This window comes from Cornus florida, unplaced genomic scaffold (genome assembly GCF_030987335.1).
Source record: "Cornus florida cultivar Cherokee Brave unplaced genomic scaffold, ASM3098733v1 CherokeeBrave_3.0.0_Hap2_Chr08, whole genome shotgun sequence".
NCBI lineage: Eukaryota > Viridiplantae > Streptophyta > Magnoliopsida > Cornales > Cornaceae > Cornus > Cornus florida.
The window spans coordinates 3381525-3408762 of NW_026775578.1; the positions used below are offsets into that span (position 1 = coordinate 3381525).

Genomic DNA, 27238 nt, shown 5'->3' on the forward strand with positions numbered 1-27238 from the left:
AGTTAAATAGTTTGCAAAGGTAGTGATCCCTCTTACATAAGTCTTATGATCTCAGATCATGCTTCATCCTTGCATTTACCATTCTTAGTGTTTTGATTTTTTTATTATTTTATTTTATTTTTTATTTTTATTTTTATTTTTTATCTTCTCTTGGGAATATGATCTCCTCGCAAGACTCAATAGTTACCCGATGTTTCACATACATGTATATTTATAATGCCAAAAAATGGCTCTTATGGTTATATACAGCACAAAATGCTCATGTGAAAATGGATTAGCTATTTAGTTTGAAAATTGGCAATCTCTCCTAGTTCTTGCACTTCTTGTGCTAGTACTTCTACCTTCTCCACCATCTCCATCAATAAGAACACAAAGCTTGCAGCAGCAAGTCCTTCACCATTCTCTAATATTCCTAGCTTGGAAGTAGATGTTAGCTCCAGTTTCATGGACTGCAACTTTGGTGCTATCAAGGCCTTAGTTCGGCACCTTTTCATTTTCATGATGCTCTCTCCAAGCTCTCTCAGAGTCCACACAAGTGATGACCCAACTGCTTCACATGGTTCTTTGATTGACTGTATTAGAGTTGATGAAGGCTGGTGACACAAATTTTGAATGAATTAAGCTATTTAGTTTATGAAATTAGTTTTAGAGGTATTGAATGATTAAAACAATTGTCAAGTGTATTGTTTGGTTCTCTTTGGTTAAAGCAAGGAGATGAGTATACCAGACCTGTCTAGGAGATCGAAGACACCCTTCCAGTGAAAGAATGGTTGCAGAGAGCTCTCTAAGAACCTCCCCAATCTGTAGGTACTTCTCCCACGGATAAGAGAACCCAAATTTTCCATGCCATGGTTCCCAACTTGCAAAATTTGCCTAAAAATATAGTTTGGTATTTGTGAGCTACTAATTTTCCTTTGCACTTGATATGCAAAAAGAAATGAAAAAGAAAAATGATAATAAAACTCATGTTATGGAAAGTTATCTAACTCCCTCCCAAACAAAAAAGAAAAGAAAAGAAGAAGAAGTAGTTCTAATATGTAATTACCAGAGACACGTCGGTGGACTTCGAATTTAACACTGATTTGCAACTGTCAAGATTAACACTGGGCTGGTTTTCCTCCTCATTGACTAATCTGAAGTATTCCTCCAAGCATCCTGCATTGATGACACAGGGTTTTCAAGTTCCTTCCTATTTGAATGAAGATTAAGTTTAAAACAAGTTTTAAACAGGAGACAGATTACAATTACTTCGGAACTATTCAAACCAAAGTTCGAAATAAAAATAATAATTTCTTCAATATCAGTTGATAAGCTAAATTATAATTTCTTATCTTTTTGATTGCTGGATTTCAGAATCCTTTTAAAAATATAATATAGCTTAAGAATTTGGGATGGTTACTTTTTTTAAGAAAATAGAATATCTTTTATGAATTTTAGTTTGATTCTGATAACTTACCTTCAATACAGAAAGTGAGTTTTTCGAACTTAGAGGCCAAGGAGCAATGGAGTTCATCACTGGCCCACATGGGGAAGATGAACAAGCTTGTTAACAAGCAGACAACAAAGCCCATACCAATTGTTGAGAGGCGTTCACGGGCTAATTCCATGATCTTGTCAGCACGCACACCAGATACCACAACTAGACTGAAGGTAAGGATAAAAATCATAGCCCCATAATCATATCTCCTTTTAATGCTGGGAATCAATCGAGAGTATGTTGCAGCTGCACCTGTTTATGGTCAATATATTTTTTTAGATAATCTTCGTAACATTGATTTATGCCATCAGATGACAGCACTTTTTGCAGTGCATGGCATGTTAAGGACTTTTGAACTCAAAAACAAAGGCCTATCTGTCAAAGATGGTGTCAGTGTCAAAAAATAAAATATTTATTTATGTTGGCGAAGTGTCTTGACAACCATACTGGAAATAAGATATACTTGTTGAAAAAGAAACTATATGGACTTATAAGAAATCTACCACCCAAAGCCGCTTGTTGTCAAAACTACGCAAGTATAGACCAAAGCTCAGTTACCAGGCATGCGCTCAAGCTAGAGAACATCCTGTAGTATTAGTAAGAGGGGGAAGGGGATATACATATAGCCATTAAAATTCATACTGAATTGCTCCATTCCTACATCGGAGCTATGTAGAAAACACATGGCATGAGAGATGTTCAGTTGAATTTTAACATATTTATAAGTAGTGAATTAAATGATTGATTAATATAAACAATTTTTCAGTCAGAGATTTGTAAATATATATATATATATATATATATATTTGTATTTTCAAAAACTTAGTTAGTGCCATATGCATTGCGCCACTAATATCAAATGAGTTCATTAAGAGAAGAAATCAGCGAGAACTGAATTCTGAATTTGACAGAACGAGAAATAGAGGAAGAAAACTAGTATGATGTTGACATGAGCTTATCCTTACCAAAGATAAATACAGAAGTGCCAACAACAATGACATTGCCAATCCCACCAACTTTGTCAGCCAAAATTGCCGCCAAACAACCCAGTCCACCACCTATTATGGTACCAATTGCACGATTCAATCCCTTGCCAAGAACAGCACCTGAAAACAAATTGTCAAACTTGTTATAGAAGAGGAAAAAGTGTAGTTGACACACTGAAAAGCTTACATGATTTTCCATAAAAGCAAACTATTTCAGTTACTTCTTATAATAATGGCAAACCTGCGTAGAACTCAAAGACAACCACGACAGTCATGATAGCCCACATAGCATTTTCACCCACTTGCTTGTACAATGGGTCGAGGAGATAGAGAAGTGAAACCAGAACCAAGGCAATTCCAACCTTGATACTATGAATCACTTTTCTCATGTCCTGCGTACTTTTCTTTTCTCTAAGATATGAAAGAACAGAAAGAAGAGAAAAATGAGATTTCTTCTTCTGGTTGGGAGCAACTTCATCTCCACCTGGAATAGTTATTACAGTGGAGCTCATAGTTAATGTTTCTTTCAACTCCTTCCCCTTTTTTCTTGGATTGAGTATCTCGCTTTCTTGTTGGGAAGTTGTGTTGAAGAAAGACCAATTATATACACAGCCATTCCATGAGCTGTAAAAAGTACGTGGGTAGATAGATGTTACTATCCAAACATTTAGTGGACCGAGGTTATTTTATTTTATTTTGCACTCGTAGCCATTGGTTTGGACAAAAAAAGATAAAATGGAAATAACCATTTGTTATTTGTGGTTTTGTCTCAAAATAGATTCATTGGATAGTTTTAGTGACCATAGTGGAACATGTTTGCCCTGCACGAGCGTGCCTCCCGGTAAAATGATGTGGAGATTGGTCTCATCACAATGCTTTAATGCAATACTGACTGCTCAATCAACATCTGTTGTGGGCTGAGGTGCTAAAGGATGAGGTATTGGCATTGCAGTCTATATCACTTCTCTGTATGAGTCGAGTCGAGTTGTACAACTTGTGTTTTGGATAATCCCACTATACGTGATCAAGCAACTATACTTCCCAGTATAGAGACCAAGCTAATTAAACATAACTGCACTAAGTACCTTTCTCCATATTTTCAATTATTTTGTCATCTTTTTGGGATGCAGAAATGCCTGCAATGTCATGGTTCAATAGGTGATCATTCATTTGAGACTGTTCTCCATCATATCTCTTTCTTATGTTCTCATACAAGTACACGCATAATATGTATATTATGTGTGTGTACAGGAATCTAGGAATTTGTTAATGTACATGTTCTTCAATATATATATATATATATATATATATGTTTTTTTTTCCGGTAATTGTTCTTCAAAATTCTTTGCTAACATCAGGCAGCTGCAATCAACGATAATTTGACTGATATGCAGATCGAAAATGAGTCAAAGCCAGGAAGATATAATTGAATATAATATGATAAAAAGTGATTATTAAAAAGAAAAAATGGCACCACTTCCCACCATTAGTGAGGTGTATCATGTTGGGGCACTATCTATTGTCTATTACGTGAGTAGGTTGTCTACTTCTTTAAATCTTTGGATTCTTATATGACCAATTTTTTAAAGGACTTATAGCTAGTTTGAAGTTTATGTTATTAGTACAATTAATTTAAATCTGTTTTTGGATGTTACATAGAAAATGAATTATTTCATTTTATTGTCTGAATAAAATATCAAAGAAAAGAGTGGGCAACATCTTATTTCAACACCTTATTGCTGCAATTGATTTTTCAGAAAGTAAAAACCAAAGGAAGCAGTGGAGAACAATGTTGCTATCGTGAAACTAGTTTGTTAATATATTGATATATAACAACTATTTGTTCCTCGTATAATGCTGGAAAGTGTTATTCAATTTCCTCGGATGCACTTTCATTATAATAAACCAAATATTGAATTCTTAAAACAATAATTATCATTAAATTTTTTATTAATGATTCTTAGAATATTACTCTCATTTTTGTTGTGTATTACCGATGATATACATTATAAAATACATTATAAATTTTGGTGTAGACTACGTTTTTGCGTGCATGTTTTGTCCATGTTACATGGTTAGTATATGCTTTAATATTTTAAGATGAAGACTTCACCATTTGGGCTTCTGCTCTGCAAAATTTGGAAGACATAATTATTCATTGACATAAATACTGATCATGTTTTGCTCCTTCTGTACTAACTTACAATTTCTTGTCTTACAAGCATCCCAAAAGGATATTATACGTTCGTAATGACATCTAGACATGTTAAAAGTCACAAAACTGTAGAATAATATCAATAAATTTCAACCATAACTTGTTTACTAGTTGTTGTTGTGTATGTTGCTGTTTTATAGATACATTCATACGTTCTCAAATTGTGATGTATTTGCCATCCAAAGATTGAAATTGAATCAATTGCTTCATATATATATATATATATAGATTAGATTATCTTTTAAAATTGATTTACCTGGAACTTGTGGTGGTAGTATGGTAAGCTATGATTTATTATCGAGACGAAACGAGTAGCAGTTATACTGCAGAAGATCAAAATCCTCCATTGTGATCCCTAATGCACTTTGAAATCCCTTTTAAAATACTGAACGCACTCATATTTGGGTCAAACAAACACCATATTTCAGTAAAAGTTTGGCGTATTAGCCAATTTTTAGAACATTGTTGGTGGGCATTGATCATTTTAAATTCTTTAGTTATATGGTGGCTTCAATTCTTTGTGATGCTGACATGAGTAGAACTCGATTGCTGAGAAGGTACGTTCTTGGGGAATAACACATGAAAATGAAAAGGGTGAACATAACACGCCTCTCTTAATTTATTCATTGTACCGATACCGTACAGATGCTGGGTCCAAATAGAAAAGGAGGAAGATTTGTTTGAGAAAAAAGTTAGAGTAATAGTGGGATTGTAGTGTATTCTCAACACGTTTTGGACACGGAAACAATTTCTTTCATCAAAAAGATGGAAGGAAGAGAAAATTAATTCCACAGAAAGTGTTAGTACTTGTCAATTCTATAATCAAGCCGACCACAATGATGTAGGGTGGGAAAGTCTCCGTTATGGGAATTTCCTAGTGCATTCATAACTCATCTCATCGTTATACTCTTTGCATGTTTGTCTCTAATGCATAAAAAAACATTCTCTCTTTTCCTTCTAAATTCCAAAGAAAGGAATTTGGAGTGTTTTTATGTTAGTGTACTGTACTGTACTGTTCCTTTTCTTTTTAGCTTGGTTATCTGTCCATTTTTGGGCTTTTGGATTTTATTTTTTTATTTTTAATTTTTTGCTTTTCTGCCGTCAATCATCTCATTCTGTGATAGGTCATCTTGCTTGTTATCATCTCAAGTTTTGGGGGGTTAGCTATATTGTTGCTTCCGTTTCGTGGATTTGGTTTATTGGAGACTTGAGCGCTACATCGCCCCTTATTAAAATGTCACCGTTTCATATTTTGAATTTTCAACAGTATTTTAATTATGAAATTTAATCACGGTTTGAAATTGGTGAAATTTCACTACTTTTTTTTTTTTTTTAACTTATTTGTATTTCGTTTTGTTTACTTAACTAAAATATGAGGATGCGAGTGTTTGTTGGTTATTTAATTAGTCACCATTTTCTTGTTCCAGGGATTTGGTTGTTTATTTCTTCTCTGGACGTTTTTTTGAGCCTCTTGTGTATCATTTGTTCTTTCAATTATAATTCTCGTGCTTACCTACCAAAACATTATTTTATTTTATTTTATTTTATTTTTTAAAAAAAAGGGAAGGAAAGAACTGCTCTTATTTTTTTAATTATTTATCCTTTGTAAATATGGTGGTGGTGGAGCTTCAACAACAAATATCCTTTTAGTATTGTTAGTGGGTTATTGTATGAGGTGGGTTTCACTTGGAATTGGACCTCATCCCTCTCTACTCTAGTGCTGCAGCAGGTGATTTCACATTCAATGTACTTCCTCCTTCCGTCCCATTTTGAGTGTCTTATTTTGGGAATCATGTGGACCTCATTCTTCTTTACTCTAGTGCTACAGCAAGTGACGATTCTCAAAATAGGACACTTAAAATGGGACGGAAAGAGTATTAATATAGTAGACGGAGAGGGATGAAGGGCGTCTGGTTGGGTCCGGTCCGGTGCTGCAGTATAGAAGGCGTGGGTGTAGTTGCAATGATGAATGTCAATGGAGTTGAGATTCATACAGAGAATTTTCGGATACAAGTCACGGTTTCGGAATTAGGACACTTAAATGGAACGAAAGAAGTATTAATGTAGCATTAATGTAGTGGACAGAGAGGGATGAAGGGGGTCCGGTCCGGTGCTGCAGTATAGAAGGCATGGGTATCGTTGCAATGATGCATGCCAATGGGATTGAGATTCGTACAGAGAATTCACCGGTGCATGTCATATCATGGTGAGCCATCTTATGATTGGGTGAGTTGCCAATACGGCAGGGTATGTTCTCTAAGTGCCCATACTCAGTGCCTTTTAGGGCATATATCATATAATTATCCTATCAATTTTTTTAGTGATCCACCTACCTGCCTCGCGTCAAAACCTTAGCAGATTGATGCACCATCGGTGCGTTTTTTAGTGGCTGGGCATGGCAAATTCAAGAGGAACATATGTGGGACCCACCATACTCCAGCCCAGCCCAAATAGCATAACAAAGGGCGCACTTTAGACAATAATAACTGTGTGATCTGATGAGTGACGATGCATCAATTAAGCAGAAATGGGTCCAAATGGCAGAGTAGGGCTCTAGAAGTCAAAAACAACTGTATGATCCGTTGGGACCCGAAACGAAAGTAGGTAGTGGTCAATTCGAGTTTGAGTGGGTGGTGGGCGAGTGCTTTTCCGTGGCACGGACTAAAACTCGATTGCAGCATTTGTTACGCCAAGATGCTTACACATGACTAACGCACCAATCAACTCGGTTCGTACGGAAACGGAATGGTGACACGTTACTGCTGGTATAAAATGGGTTCACACATCACATCCATTTTTGTAGCCCCAATTATTATATATTTTTAAAGGATGATAATAAACATTGTGCTTCTTCCAAGGTCACTTTTTCTCCCACGTTCTCTTTAGACCTAAACATTGTAAGATCGCGTTTTGATTGATTCCATTAGTAGAGATTCTAAATCTGTTTATTAATATAATATTTTAAAAATAAAAATAGGCTAGTAGCACTCCATATTATTGGTCTACATTATTAAAAGGGCGAATAGTAAAAAACTCCTCTTAAATATTACTCATTTGTAAAATACTCTCCTTGAAAATGTTGTTGACAAAAAACTCCTCTCAACTATGAGAAGTGAGTGATTTAACTTATTCTCATTTAACAATCTTGTGAGCCAATGTTTTTCTGAACAAATTACTCTTACATTTAGATTTAGCTTCAATTAGGTCTTCACCACGTGAAAATAAATAAATAAATAAAGAATTTAAGGCACCTTTAATTTATTTATCACCATTGGAAGTGCTTTTTATTTAATTGTATGGTAGAAACCATTTTGAGAACTAATTTTTTTCAAAATACAGCTGCCTCTAATTTTGAAGTTTGCCAGCCATTAGAGAATATAAGTCCATGGAGAACGAGCATGTTGATGGAAAAGCGACTGAAAGATCTGGAATTGAGGGACTAGGTGATTCAAGGGTGGGATCTGGTAAAAAGTTGTAACCACTTTCTTTTGATTGGTCCGAACTAAGCCCCATGATTTTTTTCCATTGGTGTTCTCCATAAATCTCTTTTTAAAGTAGAATTTCCAGGACCATGATGCTTATGCTAGGATTTCTGGGTTTAAAATAGGTTTCGAAACTATAATAAGAGACTAATGGGCCTCAATTATTTAGATTTTTAATTCTTTCTTCCAATGGCTCTATTCTTTAGGATTTCATCGGAGTTAATTATATATGATTTGAAATTATAATCAGAGACCGTGGTATGTTTTTCATTCTGAAGGAGCATAATAAAATAAAGAAAACAAAAAAGTAGTTAAAAAAAAAAAAAAAAATCAGTGGAGAAGACCCAAATGAAGCAACTGACCCAAAGGATAATTTAGTCAGAAAAAATTAACTCACAAGATTGTTAAACGGAAGTAAGTTAAATTACCTTCTCCTCAGGGTTGAGGAGGATTTCTTATAAAAAACATTCACAATGAGGGGTTTTTGCAAATGAGTAATAGTCAGGGGGGTTTTTTTACAATTCCCCTTTATTAAAATAAATTGTAAAGAAATTAGGAGTGCATGTGGTTCAAGCTAAATCGGGATTGAATTGATTATTACAATTTTTAAAAAATTGGAATCGAAACCTTAAAAGATCGGTTCAGTTCAGTTATGAACACGTCTTATTCTTTTCTTTTTACTCTATGTTTTTAATTTTTACGTTTAAATAAATAAACTTAATAATTCAGTACCAAACACACGAGTTGACTTATAAAAGCAAATATAAGTTTATACAATAAAGGGGGCAATAATAAACTTCTAAAGCAAGAAATAAAATATAGTTGTAATTTTTTTTAAAAAAATGAGCTATTATCTTATTTGTTTTGAAACAAATGTGAAATTTAGAAATAAAAAAATAATTTGCCTGTAGTCTTATCTTTGTGTGTGGTCCAAAAATATATATTGTTAGTGTAGTTTTATTTTTGTGACATATGTAATATTATTATTTATATATATATATATATATATAGTTTACTACTCGATTATGAAATTGGAACTAGAATTGAACCGTAAAATAACTGAACCCAAACGACAGTTCGGTGCTATTCCTACCGTGTCACGATTTTAACAATTATTTTGTACCATCACTAAAGAAAACCTTCATACAACAATGAACTTCTCTTAAGTATCAAAGTATCACCATCATAAAATTAACTTCTCTTAAGTATCAAAGTATCACCATCACAAACAAAACATTTCAATTACCCAATTCAATTCATTGCAATTCAATATATATATATATATATATATATATATATATATATATATATATATATTACTTGCATTTATTGTGAAAAAAATGACATGATTACTGAACAAAAAAGAAAACAAGTTTACAAACTTGAACAAGAATAACAAGAATATAAGTATATAATTGTTATTTGACTTTTGAATTATTCTATTTAAATAATTAAATAATTAAAGTACAATACTAACCTTTATAAGTCATTTTATTTGATCAAAATGACCTTAGCTCAAAAAAAACAAAAAAAAAAACCCTTCGCTACTGTGGCAGCATGCATACAGACTTCAACATCACCACCACCCTCACATAGTCCACAAATATCAATTTATATTGCCCCGAAGAGGAGACCGAGCATATAACAAAGAAAGATTACAGGCAAACAATCTTCCCCACGCTAATGAGTTAAGATGCCTTAAGATTTCATATTTTTAGATAAGGGGGTCAACAGGGGATGATCCAGGTGCTGAAGTTCTTGTTGGGTGCGCTCAATTTTCGTGCTCTTGCTACGGTTAAACATCATCTAGCAGCAATATTTAACATTTTTAGATGCATCAAGCTAACAGTTTTCCGTTTACTAACTCAAAGACTGGATCCCATTGAGGTATTTTTGTTAACTTTATTTTCAAGTCGAACTAATTCAAGTTAACTAGCTAATCCAAAAAAAAAAAAAAAAAAATACAAATGATTTCTTGTGGGTGCTTGTGGACGGTGTGGTGGTGGTGGTGGTGGTGGTGGATGTTGAAGTCTGTATACTGGGCAGATGGCGAGGGGCCCATAGCCTCCCCAATTTTTTCACAAAACCTTATTAAGGTATTAAATTAAAGTTATGGTGATGTTTTACATAAAAATTAAGAGCATCTTCATTCAACCGTTTGTACATTTTTTTTTTTTTTTTTTTTGTGTAAATTTGATATGTCATAATAGATTTATACAAAAATTTTGAATTATTTATTTTTAACTTCAACAGTTATTTTATACTTTTTGCGTAAAAATATATTCCCTAATAATAACCAACCAGTGTCATATTTGGACCTTCATAATTTTTACAAACCTACTTAACATATGGTTGATTAGTTAATAGAATGAGAAAGGGGGAGGAGAAATGAAATATATTGATGTAATTGTGTAAAATACACAACAATTATACACATTAGTGACGTGGCAGCTGGAGATAAATAAAAATATACACATCATACGTGACAGTGTATGTTTTACACAAAAGAATGTTTTAAATATGTGACCGTGTATATTTTACACAAAAGAGTGTTTTAACTTACGGCTGGACAGTATCTCCAATCGTTGTGTGTGTGTGTGTATATATATATATATATATATATATATATATATATATATTTTGTAAATCTAATGTGTCATAATAGATTTATATAAATAATAATAAAAAAATTGAATTATTTATTTTTAACTACAATTGTTGTTTTATACCTTTTGTGTAAAATATATCCACCAATAACAATTAACTAGTGTCAAACATAATTTTTACAAATGTTCTTAATATAGGATTGATTCGTTAATAGAATGAGAAAGAAGGAGGAGAAAGAAAATCTGATGATGTGGCTGTGTAAAAATGTTGTGTAAAATACACAACAATTTTACACATTTGTGTATTTTAACATATTGTTGGGGATTAAAAAAATAATAATAAATAATAAAATAAAATAAAATTTCGCATTATACGTGGCAGTGTATATTTTATACAAAAGAGTATTTTAACAAACTACTGGAGATGCTCTTATACAACAATTTTACACACGATTACGTGGCAGTGTATCTTAATAGATTGCTGGAGATAAAAAAAATAAAAAAATAAAAAATAAATAAAATAAAATAAAATTACACTATCATACATGGCATTATATATTTTACATAAAATAATATTTTAAAGGACTGCTAGATATGCTCTAAAGTTGGTCCCCTCAATTTTTTTTGCAACACTCTATTTATGATACTAAATCATAAATATTAATAGTTGTTTTCTATATAAAATTAAAGTTGATCCCTCGAATTTTTTTTAAAAAAAATTTTATTTATGGTTCCCTAATATTAAAGATAGTTTGAAAATGAAATTACCTGTAATCCTTCAAAATCCAATAAACCTCTTGCTATAAGAGATCAAATTTTGAAAAAAAAAACTACTCCTATTAATTATTATGGTAATCATTATAACAATATACTATATTTACACACATATATCTTCCTACACAAACATAAATATTACAACGTATTTGTTATGAATTAGAAAGAAAAAAAAAATTTATTTACTTGATAACAACAATGATTCACTCCACAACTTTTCTTTTTTAATTTTCTTGCATATTATTTATAGACACATTTTTAACAATATACATTAAACATGCACACACAAATTTTCTTACAATGATTTTATATTATTTTAAAATTTAATTTTTCATTACTAGTTTGACCACCCCAATTAAAAATTCCTAGCGGCACCCTTTCTGTATTCATATGACGTTAGCGGCCACAGTGTTAGAGGTTAATATTGTACTTTAATGATTTAAATGGATCAATTCAGAAATCAAAGAGTAGTTACGTACACTTATCATAATTGAAGGTAGTGTTGTTCAAGTTTGTAAACTCGAGGGTAATTGAATCACATTCTTTTTAAATTGTATCTGTCTGTCTTTATTGCAAAACGGGAGTGTGAGAGTGCCCATTGCCCTTGATATTAATTGATTTCTGGACTGATTTTATTCCATAACAACAAAAGTTGAGTACCTAACAAATAAATAAAAATGTTGATAACGTGATAAGTGGAGGTTCCACTTAATGCCCGCTTATGCCGCTAAAGGAAATGGGATGCTGTCACCGGAGCACAATAACACTACCAGATAGAGTTCTAGTTTAAGCCGAATTAGGTTTTTGTCTCTCACACGTGACAATTAACTGTTGCAGGTGACAAAGTTGAGCTTGTGTTGGCCCCTATTACTATCTTCAATGCCTATAATCATGAGGTTCCCCATCCACCCATACTTACCTATGGTGGCCGCTGCCTTAGTTTACCTATGGTGGCCGCTGGCTTAGTCCGTATTGTCGTAAAGTTTTATCTCATTCAACGATTGACAATATATTGCACGTTAACTCTTTTTCAGTTTTTTGAAAAAGATGGATTGACATGTGCATCTTAATAAACAAATTTATATGTATAGAGTAACAGTGCGAGTGCCTTATAACGTTCAAGAGTTGTGATTGAAATATATGCACATACCCGTATTATACAACAGAGGATTCAGGTCTAATGAAAACTATTCTCTCTCATATTTTGGGCCGTTTCTCTCGATACACGTGATATATTGAGACTCAACTCGACTCGACTCCTACTGGTGCTGGGGCCGTGTAAAGTGGCTGTCACGTTGTATATGCACGAGAGTTTCGTAATCTTACTGCACCTGATTTGCTTCAGAGGACTACAAGCTAGGCAACCCAATACAATTTGTGACGTGGGTTTAAACACTTTTATCATTCATAAGTGGTTGTGAGGTAAAAGCCGACACACAGACGTGTGTGTATATTATATACGCATAAATTGAATTATATATAGATACATATATAGTTATCTATCAAACACTCGAGTAACTTTATGACCTTGTAGCTCAAGAATTTGACATTCTCGCTTCCTGTCCTGCCCACTCATTCCCAACGGATAAGAGCATTATTCATTACACGGGGATTTAACTCAAAATGGGATGTGCATTGTTCTCATTGTTGACGTAGATTAATAATAAATTGATACGTCTTCTTTAATTTTAAATCAGAGATAGTGTAATTTGGTAATAAAAAAAAATAAAAAAACGTGTCAATTTGTTATTAGTCAATATCAACAGTGAGATGATGTACATCATCACCGATGAAGACATAAGTATTGTCCAAAGAGAAAGGATGTTTATTGTTTGAATTTTGAGAAACATATTAGACCAGTAAATTAGAAAGGAGGAGTCTTTTTGAATTTTGGAGTTTGTCTCAAGGACTTTTGTGAATTTTTAAGGAGTTTAATGGGCACCTGTAATTATTAAAAAAGTAAAATTTGTATAGAAAATATAATTAAATAAAAAGTCCTCCGCTAGTCCCCCAACGTGGTGGCTCGCCACTGTGTGCATGTGTTGCTTACCCACAAGAAAACATGGGCTAGGTTGAGGTCTATTTTTCTTGGGCCTTTCTGTTTTGACCTATTTGGGCCACTTTAGCCCTAGCCCAATAATTCCTGATACCATTTGCTATCAAGGATGCTATCAGGAGTTTGGACATTGAGCCTGGATGTAGTATAATTTCATATTTGGGCTTCAGAAACTACAATTCCAGGCTGGCTAACTTCAAATATATTAGGCCCATTATTCTACATGGTTTAGGTCCAAATTGATTGGGTCATTCATTTGGACCTATTATGAGCCAATTAGGCCCAGTTGTCCATCATTACCAAAGTAAACTCTCTCTGTCTATTTGAATCCCATAGAAGTCACCAAAAAGAAAACTTGGGTGAAATGAAATTGCCAAAAAAACAATATATGGCTGATACGAAGGTTAGGAAGAAAAAGATATTTAGTGAAACTCAGCTGGACCTGTTCATCCCATGCATTTACAACGAGAATGATGATATGGTACATGGCTGTGATCACAGTCACCAATATATATATATATATAAATTGATAAATAAATTATTTTACGGCAATCAAACACCAAAAAATAAAAAAATATTTTATGAAAAATATTTTACTTTACTTTGGCCCAAACTTGTTACTTTCTTTGTGTGCATTTTAGTTTGCCTCACACTCATGATAGAAAATAAAAGATCTCGGCCAAACTCTTAACAAAAAAAATAAGATGAATAGACACACACATATATATATACAAGTGATTCTTCATGTTTACCATGCATGACCAATTAAAAGTTATAGGTTTAATAAACAAATCAGCCAACAAATCATTTTTCTACTTTTAAATGATGCATGTCAAGTTCATTACACACAAATAACATTCTTGTGTAAATTTTCAAGAAAAAAAATAAAATAAAAGTCTTTGTGTAACAGTGACATGCATATATTCGTTTAAAAGAGTGTCAAACTCTTCTGCAAAAGTAGACGAAGTAATCAAAGAAGATATGAAAAAATGGTACTTCTCAAACCCTATAAAACTCTCTCTATCCCTAAAAATATTACCCATCTCCCTAAACTAACAACCATCTTCCACTTAGAGCTACATCATTCTCTTATAACATCAATTGAAAATTGAATCTCTCCATCAAAATCATCATCTGCCTTTTCCTTCTCACCTACAAGTCACACCTTCTCTTCTCTCTCTCATACACACAGTGACACACACAAAAACACACACTGTTTTAGTGGTTTAAGGGCCCTGGGGTTTGATTTTTAGCTAGATGATCCTTTGAATTAAACTGGTATATTCAGCTTCTTCTTCTTTTTCTTTTCTCTTCTTTCTCTCTCTCAAATTAAATTTGATAGATGGAAAGATAAATCTTTGGAAGATTAAAGAAAGTGTGGTAGTGACAACTCTGCAGCAGCAGCAGATTGAAATGGCTGCGTCGCCAAGTAGGCAGCTCCAGACTATGTTACAGACTGCAGTGCAAGCGGTTCAATGGACATATAGTCTCTTCTGGCAATTATGTCCCCAACAAAGGTATATATTTTAATTCGTTATTTGTTAAGAGTAAAGAATTGTATTCACAAGGGGTACGTATTCAATTTGGATTAGGTTTAGAAGTTTAGATCATGTACGTTTATGATCATTAGAATGGTACTGCATGGTATAGGATGTTAGTGTGGGGAGATGGATATTACAATGGAGCCATCAAGACGAGGAAGACAGTGCAGCCAATGGAAGTCAGTGCCGAGGAGGCATCGTTGCAACGAAGCCAGCAGCTCAGAGAGCTGTATGAGTCACTGTCTACAGGAGATCAGTTGAACCAGCCAGCACGGCGACCCTCTGCTGCACTGTCACCGGAAGATTTGACAGAGTTGGAGTGGTTCTATCTCATGTGTGTCTCCTTCTCTTTCTCTCCTGGAGTAGGGTAAGTTTTGCTATAGTAATTAGTTAACTCATAAATTACCTGATTTTCACTAAAGCATGTTTACTTTAAATATATAAGGATATATATATATCTATCAATTAGGTTGTATTTTTATCAGTTATATGTATATGGTCTATGTACTTTAATTTTATTTTCTGTATTAGTGGACTTATTTCAAATCAAGTAAACGAAGAAAATTTTATGGGTCATGCATGATTTTTTGTTTTTTTTTACCAGTCATGCACGATTAATTAATGATTTATTTTGGTTTACCCTCTTGTCAAATATGTACAAGCTAGTGTACCGCATTGATTTAATTATCTATCTCTACCTCTCTCTATCTTGTATAAATTCGATTTACCTTTCCAGCCCAGACTAGGACATCACCAAATTGTGCACACAATTCAATACTTACTACAAGAAGAAAGAAGAAATTAAAATGCGATGGAGTACACTCTCTCTCTGAAATTAAGTTGGAGTAAAAAATTGAGGGTGGTTTTTTTTTTGAAAGTTAAATTCAATTTATTGATAAAATTGAGGGTGGTTGTGTGAATGAAATGCGAGGAAGCAAGTACACATGCATATGAATAGTAGTTATTGAGACTGGTAGGATGATGGGTAGATATTGCAATAGTGTTAAACCTATAGATATATGATGGTGACCACATGCATGCATCAAGTGAAAACAAAACCTATTCTTGATTGCCAGATCAGTACTTCACAAGGCTGGTGCATAAATGCTAGTTGAGTTACAAGAAATCTTACAAAAAGTTAGATGAGAGGCTTCATGATACCGTACGTGCTTGTCTTTCTCATCTTATCTGTTGAAGAAAAGAGATTGGTTAGACTTAAATTAATGATAGAAACTTGTTCTTGGGAAAATGAAAGGGAGACTATATACAAAGTGGATTCTCCATGACGTAGTTGATCAGTCACAGCTGCAGTAAATTAACTTCACAATCTCTCTCTCTCTATGTGTGCATGTGCGCTTTAAAGCATTCAGCAACCAAAAGCGGATGGGCATTGAATTGTTACATACAAGTACATGCATGTTGGTAATTCTAGCTTGGTTATGCATGTTAACACACAGCATGGTTGTCAAAATCGCGATTCTAAATTATAGAATCGCACGATTTTACGACTCAGAACTCAAAATCGAGTCAAATCGTAGCAGAATCATTCAATTAGTAGAATCGATAGAATCGGGGGTAGAATCGTAAAATCGGAAGCTGAATCGTACGATTCTACACGATTCTACGAAATTGGTTGTTTGGGCCTTTATTTTTGGGCTTTCTTTTATTTTTTGGTTGGTTTCCTCCGGGCTATAAAATAAAAGAGGCCTGGCCCAAGTGTAGTATACAAAGTTAAATATTTATTATATAAAATATAAATTATTTTTCATTAGTGGCAGAAAAAGAAATATATATATATGTATATATATCAATTATTTTTACCATGTATGTTGATGTTCCATAATATATTTTTGTGTTTAATTATAAAAAATTAAAATGATCAATTATATCTCAAAAATGCATACTCGTAACTAACAGGTTTAGGCAAATTTTGATTTCATTTGACTATTTTTATTTTTTGAAGGCTTATCATATATATTAAAAATTAAAAATAATTTAAAAGCTTAAAAGACTTGCCAAATATGTCAGCCAATGTATAATCTTGTAGTTTAAACTGATAATATAATGAGATCAAGTTAACACGTAATTCATATTTTGTTGTGCTAACTCTTGATTAATTTCATACTTGTGACTAATAAGGTCACATACACCGTAACACTTGGATTGGTGGACAAAAAGGTCTTCTTATTTCTTCAGTTTAAAAAAAAAAAAAAAAAAAAAAAAAGAAGAAGCAGTTTACTTTTGATATGTAATTTTATTTTCTAACTTTGGAGATGGATGGGTTAAGATTTGAGATTTGTAAACTCATGTTATTTTGAGCTAAATTTTCTTTTATTTATATTCGGACTTTGAAATATTATTAAGATTTGAGATTTGTGAACTCATGAATGTGTAATATTGTGTGTTTTGGCCTCATTTTTGTTATATTTTACAGATCTTATTATTTAAGAAGTTAGTTTCAATTGTTTTTTCACAATTTGGTAAAATCTTACGATTCACGATCCGATTTTACGATTCCGATTCTACGGAGTCCAAAACGATTGTACGTAGAATCCCGATTTTAACAACCTTGACACACAGTGATTTGTGTTCAGAGTATAAATATATTGTTGCTGGTACTTATGCATGCATTAAGTTCTAGTAGAGCATCATTTTATCTAAAAATCCTTATTGTACAATACTCGATCCTTTTAATACAAGAGTCTCGATATATAATTATACTCCGTGTAAAGTTTCACAACTTTGACTGTTTTGATGCATGTGAGCCAGCTGATGTCATGAGTCCCACCGCATCAAAACAATCTGAATTGTCCAACAGATCCATAATCATAAAGCAACGCATTACACTATATATGCTTCTCATCTCACTGAAAACAAAGAAATTTTATTAGTAATGGAAGTTTGTTTTAGAAAAGTACCAATGATCGAGTTGAAACCATGCACTGAAGCTCTCAAGGGCTAGCTAGCTAGCTTCCTTCTTGTAGTTCGCTTCACTATTTATAAAAAGAAAGGTCTAGTAAAGGGGCTAAGAAAGCACAAGAACTATAGTCACATCTATCCCTCCATCTGTGGGAACTAAAGTGGCAACCGATTCAATTCAATCTTATTGATCACCCCTCCGTCTTTATTATAGGTTTCATTGACCCGGGGGAAGAATTCTAGGTCTCATATATACCGGGAAGTTGGAGAGAAGTGTAATGCATACTGTTCGTACCCAAATATTTTTTTTAATTGAAATTAAATCGAAAAGTTATAATTCAAAGAGATAGTCTTAATTTGTATATGCATGGCCGGCCCTCTCTGTACCATGTCTTAAGAGTCAAGTATTTTCATTAATTAATGATGTTAACTCTAACTTTAACATCATTAATTAATTGTGATTAATTTGCAGATTACCGGGGAAGGCGTACACAAAGCGGCAGCATGTATGGCTAGTTACTGGTGCAAATGAGGAGGATAGCAAAGTATTTTCCCGAGCTATTCTTGCCAAGGTACCATCACATCTCTTCTACTTGTCTGATACCCCGTATATCCTTAACAACAATATTAATATATATCTTATTTCTTTATATCGACTAGCTTCAACACAAACTACTAAAAATATTTCTTTTTCTCTCTATTTCTCAATGAAACTTCCATGCTGTTGCGCGCAGCAGAGTGCTGGTATAAAGGTACTTTTCCGCATGTCGATTTTGTAACATTCTGGCCTGGATATTTGTATTTGTATTTTATTTTTTTCCATCTGTTGTTGAGTCATATATGGAAAACCTAACCCTTGCAATATATATATATATATATATATGATGCTGCAGACTGTAGTATGCATTCCTCTACTAGATGGTGTAGTCGAACTCGGCACAACAGAAATGGTGATCATCTACCAACGTTCTTCCACATGTGAAGTGCTTAAGGATTTCATCTTATTTATTCAGAGAATTAAGGATTTCATGTTGTATAGAGAGTAGTGCGCGCTGTTTATTGATATTGAAAATGCTAATTAATACTATCTAAATATCAAACACTTATTGGCACTGCAGGTTCAAGAGAACCTAGGATTTGTCCAGCATGTGAAGACCTTCTTCACTGATGAGAGCTTGACGCAGCCTCCAAAACCTGCCCTCTCCGAGCACTCCATTTCTAACCTACCTGCAACCTCATCACAGAATTCACGTTTACACCCACCTTCAATGCTGGCTGCCATATATGCACATGTCGATTCACCGGCAAATGCCAATCAAATCGATGATGATGGAGAAGATGAAGAAGAAGAAGAAGAATTGAATTCAGAGGGTGATATGCACAACAGCTGCGGTGTAACTGATCAGGGAGTAGTCGTGGCTCATGCAGCGGCTGAGCCAATTGAGCTGATTCAACTTGACATGTCTGAGGATTTTTGGCTCGGTTCACCAGACGATGCCTCCATTAATAATAAATTGGAGGAGGATTTTCACCTGCAAGCAGCAGCCCATCATCAACGCCAAGTTGACTCTTGTAGGCCGGCTGAATCTTCCCGCATGTGTCCACTTTTACAACGCCCATTAAACCACAACCTTCAACCACAAAATTCAGGTAAATATAGTTCTGATACATTACTGAAATCAAGTCTTATTTCTAAATTAATAATTAGCATTATCCAATCTTTCCCTCATATATAAATTACCAATATATATATATATATTTGAATACCCACGTCACACATACACAGTTTGCATCTCCAACAAAATGTTATACTGTATCCAACGGTCCTTATTACTCATTAACATGTTCATGTGAGCACTATCACGTGTTTAAGTCTGATGTGGAACCACGTCATGCACTTACTCATCCCAAACTCCATTATATGCGGGTTGGTAGAATTCACATCAAACGTACGAGTGGTCTCAATCTGACTATTGTCACGACTCACAACTCTAGATATGCATGCATTATCTAAATTTTATCCATCCATCTTTTTTCAAATTTTAAAGGAAAATTATAAATAAATCCTACTCATACATCTTAACTCCCTTATCTTATTTGCATAGGAGCCCTTCCATTGGAAGAATTTTCACAAGAGGACACCCACTACACTCACACAGTCTCAGCCATCCTCCACCACCACCAATCCATCCCGTGGTCCAAATCACCGTCCACTCACCACCTCATGTACTCCACCCACTCAGCCTTCTGTCAGTGGCCAAACCGCTCCGACCACCACCACTATCTCCTCCATGACGCTGTCAAAGGCACCTCCCAGTGGCTACTTAAGTACATTCTCTTCACCGTTCCCTTCCTCCACAACAAATGCCATTACTACAATTCTCCCAGGTACCACGAAGCCAATACCGCCACCAACGAGCTCAGCGCCAACCACGTCCTAGCGGAGAGACGCCGTCGACAGAAGCTCAACGAGCGATTCATCTTACTGAGGTCTCTAGTCCCCTTCGTGACCAAAATGGACGAGGCCTCAATTCTTGGAGACACTATCGTGTACGTGCAGCAGTTACGCAGGAAGATTCATAGCCTCGAGGCACTACAGATAAAGATGGATCAACGGTCCAGATTGGCGATGGACCCACAGAGAACGACTGGGTTGAACTTGAAGGATAAAAGGAGTGGGGTCACGCTGGTGGACAAGAGAGAGTTGAGGAGGATTGGGGAGGGGAGCGGTGGCGCGAAGCCGGAGGCAGTGGAGTCTCCGCCGCCGCATACGGTGGCGAGGGTTGGTTTGGAGGTACAGGTGTCGATAATAGAGAGCAATGCGCTGGTGGAGCTGCAGTGTCCGTACAGGGAAGGGTTGTTGCTGGATGTTATGCAGATGCTGTGGGGCCTTCTTCTTGAGATCACAACCGTCCAGTCATCGTTGACCCATGGAGTCTTTGTTGTCAAATTGAGGGCTAAGGTATGTGATCTATTCATCTGGGCCGTCATATTTTACTACTGATTTACTTAAGCATCCACGACGAGTCCCGGCCATCCTGGAGCACTCCGTGCTTGCGCTCTATTGGACTCATTAGTATGTCTGGGCCTCGAACCCATCTATAATAGGAACGGCCCATTTTTTATCAGGCTTTACATCAAGACCCGATGTAAAAATTTACTAGGACGTTATTTGATGATTGTTGTCACGGTATGTCCATTGACTAGGAAATGAGAATGTTGGTGCTATTTAAGCCGAATAGATAAACATAATTTTTTGACGAAAATTTGTTGATTGTTCAGATACAATAAATATAAAGAAGTGAGAAGTTGAGAACTGAGAAGTCCCATTTTATTATTATTATTATTATTATTATTATTATTATTATTATTATTTATTTATTTATTTATTTGCATATAACTCACCAATAAAAAAGGTGTTCGATCAGGGAAATTTAAATTTCTCAAGTTAAAAAACAGTTTCCTTCATCTAATTTATGGGTGAATAGTGGGAGCAGTTGATCAGGTCATTAACTTAGAAAATTGATAATCTTATGTCATCTTTTGCTTCCAAAATAGTATTGAATTTAATAAAACGCTAACTATTTGTATCTTCAATTTCATACTCAGGTGAAGGAGAATGCTAAGGGGAAGAAACCAAACATTATGGAAGTGAAGAGAGCAATACATAAAATAATTCTCCCCAAGTAATATATATATATATATATATATATATGGGTCTCGAATTTGATTAGCCTCATGAGGAAATTTGACAAATGACATTGAAGTGTAAGTAAATTAGTAGTCTATCAATAATTAATTAAATATATTATTTATATATACATATAAGAGAGGTTACACTCTTAAAATTAATAGTCACATGTAAAGAGTTGTGTCGGTTGATAGAACCACACATCTCTTCACGTATAAATGAAACGGTCATAACCCTTATTATATATATGCGTAAAAGGCCCTAGAGTCCATTATCCGATTTTACAGACATAGGAAAAGGTTGAAGATTGTTTCTGTTGTAATTCTCTTAAATAGAGTTTCATAATGAGTTTCATATCGGATATGTTTTCTTATTAAATTTATGCATTAGATCCATGAGTTTATTTGTATTCAAAATTTCTTACATGTGGTATCAGAGCCAACATGGATTCTGATGCATAAATTTGATTTATTTGTTAACATTATATTGTTAATAGTATAGTATAATATTTATATATAATACATGTTTGAGATGGATAAGGATATATATATATATATATATATATATATATATATATATATATATATATATATATATATATATACTTTGTATTTTATGTATATATATCGTGATAAAATATTTATATACGTAAATTCCATGTGTGTGGAAAGCATATTTAGTATGCTTATATTATATTACAAACATGTATGTACAACGTCTTCAAAATTTCTGCTAATATGCAAATATGAAATATATGAATCAGTCTCTATACGATGTCATCACACAGTTATTTTAACATGAATATTTTCCATGCACGGTTAACATGCTGATGGCAACAATATTTTTTTGTTTTCACACCGGAAGGCTCCAATATCTTAGAACTTCATAATTTTCACATATCTATAATGCATAAATAAATGGTTAGATATAAATATCTCGATTCATGATATCAAACCTTGTTGAGATTAAATCCAACGTCTATATCATTTAACCACGAACTAATCTGCAACTCTGATCAACAGGCAAAGGTGGAAACTGGTTTCTCTCTTTTGGCCTTTTGTACACATAAAACTTTTACGTGTTGTATCATTAATCGTACATAATTGATGGAGTATATGCACTTTTATAAAGACAGAGAGATGATCAGTTTTGCTTTTAGTAATATAATTCTACTTTCCATCAAAGTAAGGAATAAGAAAGGAAAACACTTCTCCAATAAGTAATTATCAATCACAACAACATGAATATTTTCTTTCACACGCAATTATTTATTATAACGTCTCTCTAATTTCTTTAGAATGAATTACTCAATCTAAAGAGAATCATATTTAGAAGTAAATAAATTTAATCACGTTACAGATGTAATGTTACAAATGTAATAAATGTCGCTTATTTGGGTGTCATACATATCACGTTAAGCGGCAACATGAATTTATAACATTCATGTACCAGTGTTACCTATTGTCAATTATATCAAGAGGTCACGACTGTTTATGAACGTTATAAGTAGGGATGGAAAATTCCCCATCCCCGTCAGGTCCCCGCCCCGCCCGTTTATAGCAGGGATGGAGACTCTTTTATGTAAACGGGGATGGGGATGAGGGTAAATTTTGAAAACCCGCCGGAGCCGGGGATGGGGTAAACCCGCCCCGCCTCGCCCCGCCCCGATTAAGTATTAAATTACTAATATACTCTTACATTTAATAATTTATTACTAAATTAGATTTATTATATATATGAAAATAAGAAAAATTATATTTTTAAAAAAAATAATAATATATGTTAATCGGGGCTGGAGTCGGGGATGGGGCGGGGATGGAGATAAGAGGTCGGGGGCGGGGGCGGGGGCGGGTATAGGAGTGGTGGTGAAATTTTAAGCAGAGATGGGGATGAGGAATGAGATCCCCGCCCCACCCCGCCCTATTGCCATCCCTAGTTATTAGTGAAATAGTACCACTCATACAACATCGTACCATGACATGTTTTAGTTTGGGTCATAAATATTCATTCGACATATATATATATATATATATATATATGGATGTCATGTCTTTTGATTTTCAATCAATAGTCATGTCTTATGAAATTAATAATCATGTCTTTTGAGTTTAAACCAATAACCATGTCTTTTGGATTTTAACCAATAGGCGTGTCTTTTGGATTTTAATCGTCTATGCAGCTATTGATTATACGTGTTGCATGCACCTGTATTTGCGGTCTATGCATCAAGAGTTATGCATGTAGTATTCTAGGGGTGTTTTGCTATAGACCCATAGCAAACTCAATTAGAGCATACACGATTCTACTAGAAATTTCTTAAACTTAATTAGAGCGTACACGATTCTACTAAATATTTCTTACATTATATGACACATAAGATTCTTTATTCTATAGCATGCATAAATTTTAAGGCTTGAGATTTGATTTAGTGCTTTAATAATTTTCATAAATATGTCATTTCTATATCTATTATTATCACTAGTTGAATGTTTTATATCTTTGATGATATACATGGCATAATTAATGATTAATTTAAAGTTCATAGCATATAAGTTAATGAAATTATAGATGTTATTAAAATTATATACATAATTATGTATGTGCCTTATGTTATAAATTATTGCATAATTTGTATATATATATGTTTGATTCATTCGGGAAAATTGAATCATATTTTGCAATTTTAAGCACAAGTGTTATTAAGTTTGATTGAGTGTTTAGTCACCAAAGTGGCACACTCGTGAAAATTTTAATGATATTTGTAGTTAGTTGCAAAATTATTATTTTATTAAAGTTTAAGAATTGTGTTGGCGTTTAGTAAAGACAAGCAATGATCAAGCCCAAAGGTGGGTTATTGAGTTTGTCCAATTAAGTGGATTGAGGTAATTAGTGTAGAAGACACAATTGATAACTCACTACGCCCAAAGGAGTGTAAGTTGTTATTATGTTTTCTATGATTAATTTAGCTTCAAAGGTGAAAATTATTTCACCAGTGGGAGACTAACATATGATAATTTTGGCCCAAAGGAAAGATTATTACATGTTATATTGATTCCAGTTAGAGTTCATTATTTTGAGGCATTATTTAATTAACTCTGGGAAGTTTAGTTGACAACTGTAAATGTGTGGCTTTAGTTATTCTCAAAGTTAATTGGAGTAAAATTCATCTTTGCGTTAAATGTAAATGATAGTTATGACATTATTTTACATGATATTAAACAATTTGTCTCAAATATTTGAGATGAAGGTGTTAGTGAAGCCTCTTTATTGGCATTAAGTTTCACCTAAATGAATCTTATGAAATTTTTGGATTGTCACAGAGAACCTACTAAGATAAAGTTCTGAAAGTAGTTGAAATATAACACTGTAAATGTAGAATTGCACCCATTGTAAAAGGTTGAGAAATTTGGTAATCCAATTACCAAGAAAATATCTATAACAGTATTAGATAAAAGACATTTTCTACGCCTTAGAGAACCTAATGTATGCTCAGGTTTTGCATATGGTTAACTATAATATAGCATTTGCTATTGTAAAGTTAGGCATATATCACAGTGATCCTAGTTTGGATCTGTTACGGGGTTGGGATCTTGACAAGCCCCCTGACAGCCATGGGATGCTGTCAGCGTGCACTGGGGGTGCCCAGTGGCATTTTCGTAAATATTACGAAAAAGTGAAGCTTGGAGTTTTGGCTCGGGATCTTTATGGGAGGTACCTTAAGTCCATAGAGATGGTTGGCGCATACGGCACTCGATTTGGATGTCGTGCACTTTGAGACATTTATATGTGGGCGCAGATTAGTGGGCTTGGCACGGGCTAAGTTCACAAGGTTGGCTCAAGTGTTGCTTAAAGCATGGACCATACAAGTCATGGACATGTGGCATAGTTAAGTCAGGGACATGGGCACAAGGCAGTGGGTGTAAGCAAGGCTCAGCGTGCAAGGTTGGCTCAGGGGACTTAGACATGGCTCATGGTTACAGAAGATGGCTAAGTGGGCTCAGGTGGTTGGGGGAAGTTACACTTCCCACTAAGTGGGCTTAGTTGGTTGGGGGAAAGTTACTAACACTTACCACTAAGTGGGCTCAGTTGGTTGGGGGAAGTTACTAATACTTTCCACTAGTGTGCTAAGTAACTTCCCAACTTCCCACTCATATGCATATATTATGGGGAGTGGGGGTGTGCTGAGTAACTTCCCATGCATGTGGCACAAATTTGATGGGACAACACACAAGTGGTTAGAGTCGGTTTTCTTCCACTATGCTGATATATAGAAGGTGGCAGATAATGTGTAACTTCCTGTGGACAAGTGGCATGAGCAGAGCGTGCCAACAAGCTAGCAGTTGGGCTTGTCAACTACATATGTAGTGTTGGCACACTTAGTGGGTGCCAACATGACCCTAGGTGGATGGGGGTGTCATCCACCACTTTATTGGGTAGTTGTGGGTGGATGGGAGTGTCATCCACCACTTTAGTGGGCAGTTGTGAGCGGTTTTGAGAGTTTACCTATATATTGCTAATGTGAGTTCTGTAGAGAGGGCAGATTGAGAGTGAGACACAGAGTTGTGTTGTGAGAGACTCTTGTATGTTTCTGCAGGTTGAGGCCTTTCCTTATACTATTTTGTGAATAATAGTAAAAGGTTGGAAGCCTTGTGCTTCTGTAAATTCGTGGGTGTTGTCTTTACATTCTTGCAACTATACTTGTGTGTGTGAGTGTTTTACTTGCTGTGTGTTCTAGGTAGCAAGTGTGAGTTAGCTGAGCTAAGTTAGAAATTCAGAGAAAAGTTGTTCATATTTCTGGCTTAGTGCCATCACAAGGCCACTAGATTTATGTTCAGAATTTATCCCTGTGACAGAATCTATAGTGAGTGGCAAAGAAATTTATAAGGTATCTGCAAATGATTAAGAACCATATGTTTTATAATAAGATCGACAAGTTTGGGGTGGGGGAAAAAACTGACTTTGCTAGTTGTCAGGATAGTATACAAATCCACCTCAAGTATTATTTTACTTTTATTATAATTGATGGAAGCAGATTTTATTTGCATGTTATAAGGCTGCATTTCATGCATTATAAAACATCAGTTTTGGACTTCAGGTTAATAATTCCACTACAGTTTTGTATTAAAGAAACAACAAGAGTTCAAATTGGTCTAAAATATAACCGTTAATACCTTATTGTGAAATAGAGGATTTAGAACCAATTAATGTTTATTGAGCACATTAGTACACAAATATATATTGTTGATCCCATGACTAAGGGTTTGCCGCTAATGTTGTACAGTAAGCATGCATATTTCTCTTTGACAACATTAATTTACTTAATTAGTTGGAGGTTGTATTTGGCTCAGGTAAAGACAATTTTATTTTGTGATCACATTTATTATCCTCATATACTAGATTTTCCATATTAGTGCGCATGTTTATGGAAAATTTATGATTCAAGTGTCCAGTTTTGAGACACGATGTGTCCTTATCTTGATATGCTCTAATG

General features: G+C 34.3%; 2 protein-coding genes across 5 annotated transcripts in view; both read left to right on the forward strand.

The window, feature by feature from the left end:
* The window catches only part of LOC132268937 (protein trichome birefringence-like 10), a 30756-nt gene extending 22107 nt beyond the window's left edge, over nucleotides 1-8649 (forward strand). Inside the window, exons 5-6 of one of the 3 annotated variants that reach the window (XM_059769863.1) lie at nucleotides 1468-1650; nucleotides 5803-6222. In XM_059769863.1, the coding sequence (XP_059625846.1) occupies nucleotides 1468-1650; nucleotides 5803-5889 (270 nt within the window). In that variant the 3' untranslated portion in view covers nucleotides 5890-6222. Of the gene's footprint in view, nucleotides 1-1467; nucleotides 1651-4220; nucleotides 4326-5802; nucleotides 6223-8017 lie in introns of those variants that run through there. The other 2 variants (XM_059769864.1, XM_059769865.1) reach the window with 2 other exon arrangements.
* Nucleotides 8650-14550: 5901 nt separating this feature from the next.
* Nucleotides 14551-22266, forward strand: LOC132268939 (transcription factor BHLH42-like). 2 transcript variants are annotated; one of them, XM_059769869.1, is made up of 8 exons: nucleotides 14551-15113; nucleotides 15247-15504; nucleotides 18529-18628; nucleotides 18791-18808; nucleotides 18950-19006; nucleotides 19175-19706; nucleotides 20162-21018; nucleotides 21666-22266. In XM_059769869.1, exons 1-8 carry the CDS (start codon nucleotides 15010-15012, stop codon nucleotides 21744-21746), a joined length of 2007 nt encoding a protein of 668 aa, XP_059625852.1. In that variant the 5' UTR covers nucleotides 14551-15009; the 3' UTR covers nucleotides 21747-22266. The 2 variants fall into 2 exon arrangements, with proteins under 2 accessions (XP_059625852.1, XP_059625853.1); XM_059769870.1 differs by having other exon boundaries at nucleotides 18794-18808.
* Nucleotides 22267-27238: the final 4972 nt, after the last annotated feature.